Source organism: Aulonocara stuartgranti, assembly GCF_965226115.1.
Source record: "Aulonocara stuartgranti genome assembly, chromosome: 10".
Taxonomy (NCBI): domain Eukaryota; kingdom Metazoa; phylum Chordata; class Actinopteri; order Cichliformes; family Cichlidae; genus Aulonocara; species Aulonocara stuartgranti.
Genome location: NC_138946.1, coordinates 22,950,006 through 22,958,333, shown reverse-complemented (window position 1 = coordinate 22,958,333; position 8,328 = coordinate 22,950,006). Strand labels below are relative to the sequence as shown.

General features: G+C 41.0%; 1 protein-coding gene across 3 annotated transcripts; it reads right to left on the bottom strand.

Moving 5' to 3' along the window:
- Positions 1 to 531: 531 nt before the first annotated feature.
- On the bottom strand, positions 532 to 6,729 carry ccdc61 (coiled-coil domain containing 61). 3 transcript variants are annotated; one of them, XM_082548743.1, is made up of 13 exons: positions 6,439 to 6,729; positions 4,655 to 4,874; positions 4,486 to 4,568; positions 3,776 to 3,936; positions 3,539 to 3,691; positions 3,241 to 3,448; positions 3,051 to 3,151; positions 2,720 to 2,940; positions 2,542 to 2,620; positions 2,270 to 2,467; positions 2,137 to 2,170; positions 1,856 to 1,922; positions 532 to 1,754 (listed from the first exon to the last, which is right to left on the bottom strand). In XM_082548743.1, the coding sequence occupies exons 2-13, from the start codon at positions 4,800 to 4,802 to the stop codon at positions 1,660 to 1,662; spliced, it is 1,548 nt and encodes a 515-aa protein (XP_082404869.1). In that variant the 5' UTR covers positions 4,803 to 4,874; positions 6,439 to 6,729; the 3' UTR covers positions 532 to 1,659. The 3 variants fall into 3 exon arrangements, with proteins under 3 accessions (XP_082404869.1, XP_082404870.1, XP_082404871.1); XM_082548744.1 differs by having other exon boundaries at positions 4,655 to 4,812; XM_082548745.1 differs by having other exon boundaries at positions 3,069 to 3,151; positions 6,439 to 6,728.
- Positions 6,730 to 8,328: the final 1,599 nt, after the last annotated feature.

The following is an 8,328-nucleotide window of genomic DNA, read 5'->3' as shown; positions in this document are numbered from 1 at the left end:
TAGTCTAGTGGTTATACATTTAGCTAACAAGTGAAAGATCCCCTGTTCAGTCCCAGGAGACACAAATCCCTTTGGTGTTGTGTCAGGGCGTCCCATGTTTAAAAAAAAAAATCTGCCAAATCAAACAGACAGAAGAAGCTACTTGTATGGCACATAAAGGTTTGACCTGCCATAAAAAACAAAACAAATATATGGCTTACACTAATCTTTTTTTAATCTGTGTCTGCATTCTTGTGTAAAAAAGGTGACGCTTGCAACACATTGTGGATGTGAGTGAGTGCCAAATTTCTGCATGGCATAAACCAACATAAGGTGTTCATGTTTCCCCTCCTGAGTATCCTGCTAGGCACACGGCAGCTGTTCAGACACTGTCTGGTTTGCCTGAGAAGAGGACTTGTTAATTAGTGAAAGCAGACCAGCTGCAGTGCTGGAAGATCTTCAAGGTACCCCTCAAGCTTCTTGTCAGCGAACACTAATCCAAAGGAAAGCAGTATGTATAAAACTATAAAAAGACTCCTTACACACAGCATATCTTTCTTATAAATTATATTTTAGGTGGTATAAAAACAATGGATAAAGTTCTAGTAACAGTCTGCAGACAACAGTTTCAGAAAATATTTGGCACTTTCTTATGAAAAATGTGCCAAGTTTTTACACACGTTACATGCACCATCAGCATAGTCTATTAAAACATTGTTTTTATGGTAAATATTGTTCCCTTATAGAGATGTCTAACAAGTTTGGAATCAGTTTGTGATACCATCAAAATAATGCTGAATTTAAAGGGCAGAAAAGGCTGTATTGTATTGCACTGTGTGGAACAATTAGACTGTATAGTGGTAACAAAATACTTGAGATGCACTGATAATCCTTACTTCAAAGTGGGAAGACAAGGTAAAATAATAATAATAATTAAAAAAAAAAAAAAAAAAAAAGTGGAAAACTGACCACCATGTATCACTTATGTCATCCACTGATTCAGAGCACAGGAGCTGTAAGGCATCCCAGCAAGCACTGGGTGGTAGAAACAACAGCCCATTACATGTTTAAATGTGTGGATGTACTATAACATTTTGGTATACTCATACTCATGGACATTTCTGTAATGTATCAAAAGATGTATGGATCACTTTTTTAACACTCATTAACGGAGAAATCGTAAAAAAATGTTCTGCATTTTAAACTGATGATGAAAGCAAGGATCAGACATGGATGTTGGCGTGCTGATAGATAGATAAATGATCTACCTGCAAACCCAGTGACGAAATGCCTTTCTGCATCATGGACTGAATATAAAAGGACTCAACTCTGCCCACACTATTAAACAAGCCTTTGAAAGATCAACATTTACCAGGCAATGCCAAATTTTACACACATGTATCAGTTTGTTTGGGCTTAAAAAAGGGGGGGGAAAAGCTGGCAACACACAGACAGTCATATTTTAAGTTAATTTATAAAAACATAAGAAATTAGTCCACAAAAAGGTAGTCCAATGACCTTCATATTGATGGCTGTAGTTTCCAGAAGTCTGAGCTTCCAGAGGGAGTTTTAGTCTCTGATGTTAGTGCATACTCTGCTAAACCCGAAGCTCAGGTCCAAATCAGGATTTCTTCCTCAGTTTTATGCAGATGATGAAATCAGACAATCCTGTGCAGCAGGTCAATGTCCTGTATCCAAGTCTCTCATGTACTCCTGCAGTGCCTGCAGCCTTGCATCAATCTCTGATAGCTCTGTACCTGTATCTACAGAGCTTTCTGGGGTTTGGGACAACAAATGACAAATTAGACTTTAAAAAACCAAAAATGCATGTAAACTGATGGGGACAAAAAAAAAAAAAGTTACAAGTACAAGTTACCTTTGTCTTTGACTCTGAGTGTCGGTGTGCTGCATAATGGCTTCCTGGACAGAAGGCCTCCCCTGGACTAGAGACAGATAAATTGCACTGTAAATGTTAAGGCCTGTAATATTCTGTACTTAGTGGCTACAAAACCATTAAAAACTATAACTCTCAGTGATTTAATTCCACTAACATCTACTACCTACACTGCTTTCATACCCAAAAAAGGCTGGTATCAGCCCTTTTCAAATACATACAGGAGAGGACAACAAATAAATAACAGGAAAGTCATTACTCACCACATTGGGTCCATTGTAAGTCTGTTTTCTTCCTCTGAAAACATGAAAGAAAAAAAACAAAAAAACAACCCAGACATTAAAATAGCCAGCTACACCCACAGGGCCTTCACAAATCCATCCAAAGTACTATCACCTGTACAGAGTTTTGGTCATTTCATCCATGTCCACTAACGAGCTTTCAGAGGAGTTCCTGCTCCCTCGCCGCTCCATAGATAAACTCCTGCCTCTGCTGCCTGACCGGGTCAGCTGAGGATAGGCTTCTCTGGAACGTGAACGGCCTCTCTCGGGGAGCACGGGTGATGCCAGCATGTCCCTTCGCACCTTCCTTTGTCTGACACAGAAAAACATGCTTGAGCAGCTACTACACGGAGTACTGGCGTATACTCACAAAGTGAGGAAACCAACTTTTTGATTTCTGCCTCCTTCTGTCTGCGCTGCCTGTCCTGGATATATGCTGTTGGATCAAAGCGTGGAACCCGTGACCCTGCAAAAACAGAAGTGCTTATCAAGTACAAATCTTTATCAGTGCGATTAATTACTGAGAATTCATTCACAGAAACAACATCAGGAGCAGAGGTAGTACCTGTGGGGGAAGGTGATGGCCTGGGTATGTGAGCACGCGGTCCCGAGGAGTCTGCACGTCTTCCTCTTTCTACCAACCTCTGTCCTCTATCCTCTGTACGTTCTCTAGATCCCGAGCGAGCCCTGATTGTCCCGTACCCAGACCTTCTCTCCCGAGAAAGTGAGCGATAAATTTCTCCATCTACCCGTGAGCTGATACGACCCGACACAGGAGTCACTCTGCTGCATACACAAGAAAAACAGCACGAGTGTTCAGTGGGTGACTGATTTGGGTTTTGAAATTTTAAGCGTGTAAGCGAATGTATGAAAGAGAGAAAGTAAAGATATAGTACACGCTTAGATTGTCTAACCCTCTCCGTAGTAACGCCAGTTCATTGGTGAGGCTCTTGACACGAACACGGAGAGCACACTCTGATGCTCTCAGCTCCTCTAACTGGAATGGAAAAAGGAAAAAGTTAAAACCTACTGATTTATTTTAAAAAGGGGGCGTTACACAGGTTAAAAAAAACAAAGAAGCATCACCTGCTCCACTAGCAGTCGCTGCTCCTGACATCTCTTGCTCATCGAGCGCTGACTTTTGGCCCTTTCCTTGACAAGTTGCTCCTCCAGCGTCCTCACCACATCTCTCATTCTCCAGTCCTCTCGTCCAGACGTGGGATCATTTCCACTCAACTGCAGTCGCTCCAGAACCTTCGCCATGCTCTCCTTTTCCTCTTTAACCAGAGCCAGCCTTGAAAACAGCAGGAGACATTTAAAAAAGAGAAGAAGAAAACTTCCAGCATCTGCTAATATTGGTAACACTGGTAGAGATTAAACCTACTCTGCTCGTAGCCGCTGTATTTCTAGATCTGCAGATTTGTTAACTCCGTGAGAGGTGAGAGCACTGAGCTCAGCCCTGAGCGCTCTGATTTCCTTCTGCAGGACAGCTGGGTCAGGCTTTCCCACATAGGGCAGAGGTAGAGGGTAGTGAATTCTACACATGGACAGAAAATCAGAACATCAGCACAGCTTCTACTACAGACGCAGAGGGCATAAAGCAGCAAAGCTGTGAGCAAACCTGTCAAACTCCACTGTGTATATGAGAATGAGATATCTTTTGGCGGTGAGAGCAGATGGCTGCTGATGGCTGCGAGGACGACTGACCACCCCTGCTTTTCTGTTTCGCAGTAGCTCCAGGTCAGCATAGGTCAGGAGGTCAAGCGTAACAGAGTCACTCGTCTGCAAAGAAGCATCTCTTTCAACAATCAGAATAATAAAACATGCCATTATCACCTTAGGGAACAGTCTTATGATCGTAGGCTCCTGATTTTATATTTACCCCCCCAATTTACAGCAATTTAATGGCAAAAAAATATCAGCCATCTCTTCTAATGATCATGGATCTAATTTTCTAATAATGCATCTTCAGATATATCAGAAAGCATGTTTTTCTGTCTTGCTTTAACATTTACAGTGTGCGTGTATACCTTGCTTTCATGACAATTTAGTTGCAGCAGACTTAAAAATGTGCCAAAAATTCAGTTTGTCTCTCCTAATTTCCTCCAGGCTCCTTCTTTTCCCCCCTGCTACTACACGTTAATTAAAAGGAAAAAGGGAGTAGGACATCCTGGGATAACTGGGCATTTTTCGCTTAAGTGGAGACAATGAACACAACCGAGTCTCTTCTTCAGCTCACACAGCCTCAGGGAAATCTGTCTCCTTATATTCATCTATTAACTGTGTTTACATTCGTTCTGCCTCTAATCCCCCCCCCCCACACACACACACCTTTCTCACTGCAGATTCCAGCATGCTACAGAAAATAGGAAACTGCTTGAAGTTTCCAGTTTTGCGAGTGAGGTCTTCAATATCTAAATAAATGAAAAAGCAGTTAAAGTTAAACAGCATGAATGACTGGCTATAGTGATATGTAAACTGAGATGTATACGCCACTTACATGCTGGATCAAACTCCCCCGTCCACTGATCCGCTGTCATTGAATCAGAAATTTCGACAATGAGCAAACCCTTGTCCACCTCCATCTTCACGGAAAACTCCACCCCCCGAAATACAATATCCTCCATCAGCTCAGAGCCTCCCTCCATTGCTCTGGCTCTAAATCGGAGAAACAAATTATTCCAATCGATTAGAAGCAACTGAATCAACCAACTCCTTTCCTGTTAAAACAGAGACAGATGTAAATGGTAAATGGCCTGTATTTATATAGCGCTTTACATATCCAGTCATCCACCCATTCACACACACACATTCACACACTGGCGATAGCAAGCTACATTGTAGCCACAGCCACCCTGGGGCGCACTGACAGAGGCGAGGCTGCCGGACACTGGCGCCACCGGGCCCTCTAACCACCACCAGTAGGCAACGGGTGAAGTGTCTTGCCCAGGGACACAACAACCGAGACTGTCCAAGCCGGGGCTCAAACCGGCAACCTTCCGATTACAAGGCGAACTCCCAACTCTTGAGCCACGATCGCCCGGATGTATGCGTACATCTGACACCTGAGCCAAAATATAAAGCATAATCGTAATCTGAGCTGACCCACGCTTCTTCACACACAGCAGAGCCTTTAAGATCATGTTGAGCGACTGATAAATCTCAACACTGTATTGTTCGAAGGATAACAGGGAAAATCTGCAAGGAGACATGCATACTCAACAATAAAATGGGAATTAAATGATGTGTTGTGAAAAATATATTGTATCATTCCATGTATCTCACAAAAATATCCCAACATTTTGGGAATGTTTGCAATTCTCGGTCTTATTACAGTGACATTAAGATTTTTTTCAGCATCACAGCCAGAATCAGAATTTTTATTGTCATTAAACAAAAAATAAAAAAGGTACGCAGTCCCATTCAGTAGAAAGTGAGCAATATATCTAATTAAATAGTTTTCATATGTACAAAGACTAATAACACAATTTCGAATAAATAAAACAATATAAATATATTAGTGTGTATAAAAACATGTGTGCTTGTAGCATTATTGATTGCACAGGGTTGATATTTTTACAGGTTAGTGAAACAAGGCATACCCTCCTTAAGAACCTAATTTTAAAAGCATAAAATATTATTCACAACATATGCATTTCTTATCTTCAAATAGATATCTTCAATAACCATTTCTCTCTCTTGTTTTTTCTGCTCCTCTCGCACAGCCTGTTATTACACAAGTAAGCCGCAAGGGGCGGCAGCGGACATAGTTCATTTTAAAAGGTGTCAACATTGTTACAGTAAAAGTTCTGATTGATGGCTTCAGTCAAACAGCATGGGACTTGAGGGATTTGACGATGATCTTAAGCCACTGTTTAATAAAGTACGTCATTAACTGCGTCTCTTTTGTGGCGTTAAAACGCTGAAAGATTTCGCGCTCGACTTCACTTTCTCCGGTACTGCTAATAAGATATGTGCAACATTTTATCACATCGCATGGGGAAAAAAGATTTAGTTCGAGTGAAACAACGTTAAATTTAAGCACGGTTTCGTTGGAAGAGATAATTGCATTGTTCTAAACTACGGTGCAACATTTCCTCCGACTTCTCCGTCAGCTAGCGAGAGTTACATCTTTGGTCAACTGACCAGCGCTAGCTAGGGTTATCTAGCACGGACACTATGGTTAGTTAACACAAGTATTATTTTAGTGGATTCACAGAGCGCTAACTCTGTACATCAACCACACAGCGTTATTAGATGTGCAATCAAACAAATGAACGTTACCTCTGCGTGCAGTGATGCTCTTTAGGGTGGTAAGCTGTCAAAACATTGCTACCTTTAGTAAAAACATGGTGGTGACCTATCTAATTGAAGTGACTATAACTGCTAGTCGACTAAATGACCGTCACCCCAAGCCCCAAACTGTTCATAAGCCGCAGGGCACCGTGGAGACCGGAGCGGTTCAACAACCGGGAACCGTTAAATTCTTCTTCTTTATCTCTCTCTGCCTCTGCCGCTGCCGCCTCTTCCTCTGTCTCGATTAGATGAAGGCTCGATGCCTCGCAGGCGTGTGGGCGCCCTCCACAGGTACCGATTAGACATTGCTCTTACAACCACACGAAATGGAATACGGTGAATGTTCACGGTGCACGAAAATGTCAGATAGGCTAATCAAGTAACGATGCAGCAGTGTAACGGCGACAATGTAACAGTAATAATAACGAGTAATGATAATATTAGCTTTATTAAAATTTGCTAAAAGCATCCAATACAATATAAAGTAATGTGAAAAAATATGAGCCCTCATTTCTTCATATTTTGCTGGAAAATGGGAAATAGGTGCAACAAGATTCCCACAATGTTTCAGTAATTCTGAGGTTTGGTCTCTGGGGAGGCCAATCCATGACTGATACTGCATTGCGTGTTGTGTGCATTGTGTGTTTTTCTATCCAGGTATGCTTTTGCTGGATTGTTAGCATGTTTGGGATCATTGTCATGCTGAAAAAACAAGCAAAAAACTGTTTCTTGTCTACATTATGATAATATAATTCTATAATATATTGTATTAGAATGATGTAGTATTATTATTAGTATAATAGTAAAATCACTTATTAGTAGAATAAAATTAATGTTTTACTGAAAAGTTTTAGTTCTTGTGTGACATGTTTCTCTTATCTAGATAAGTAATTCCAAACAGTGCTGCTAGACTATATTTATATTGTGCAATGATCAGACAGTACCAAGGATCTCCTCGTGTTTCTGAAGCTGCTACCAGTTTTTTTTTTTTTAAATTAATACATCATTTTGTCACCTCAGTGTTTCAAGAAAGGAAAACAACCGTGTTGACATTGTCTCAAGTGTGTGTTTACTTTCCACTGGTTGGTTAAGTGGTTAATATTAGTTGTCAGAAACAAGTGCCTCCCCCTAAACGTTTGGACAACCTGACCTCTGCTTGCCTTCACTCAATCTGGGTGAGGAACTGTTACCATGGAGACAGTGTTCACCCATAAGTTGAGTGATTGAGTCTGAAGTGTGAGGTGCTCGCTGTCTGTCTGAAAGGACATAAAACACACACACTGGGATCAGCGCAGTGTGGCGTGGATTGTATGCGTACTAAAGGATGGCTGAAGATGTTTAGTCCTTCCAAGAAGAACTAAACTCAGAGAACTTTTGGGAACTTGTTATGACTTAGATGAAACATCAGCAAGTGGTCAGGCAGAATGAGTTTACATGAATGGAAATTTAAAGTAGTATAAACACTATGCTACACTAAATAAGTCACTACTGTTTGCTGCACATACCATATTTTGTTAATAGTTTGATGATGGCCTCAGCTTCATAATGGCATGCAGTGTAAATCCAGCATTACACATTATCCCCACCTGCACTGCAGAGCCAAACACAAATGCAGTTTTCTCCAGCCTCAGCCAGAGATGTCTGACATTTCTGTCTTGAGCTGACCTGCTCACTATTTCAGGAAACACATGCCTCTACCAATTACAAGCTAAAAATATGGACATCCCCTCTGGGTTGATCAGTTTAAAAGTGACATTGTATCACTAAAATGGTACAAAGTATATGAAAAGTGGATATATTCTTTCTGCTTTGATATTGTCATTATTAATAGTTGATAATGAGCATTTACAAAGATTCAGAAACATCAGTTGTAACATT

What these genes read in the sequence shown, in the direction of transcription:
- ccdc61 (XM_082548743.1), bottom strand. Translation starts at nt 4,802, where the DNA reads ATGGAGGGAGGCTCTGAGCTGATGGAGGATATTGTATTTCGGGGGGTG. An exon ending in ATACAGCGGCTACGAGCAGA is followed by an intron (nt 3,449 to 3,538) that starts GTAGGTTTAATC and finishes GCTGTTTTCAAG; the next exon opens with GCTGGCTCTGGTTAAAGAGG. An exon ending in ACTCAGAGTCAAAGACAAAG is followed by an intron (nt 1,755 to 1,855) that starts GTAACTTGTACT and finishes CCCAAACCCCAG; the next exon opens with AAAGCTCTGTAGATACAGGT.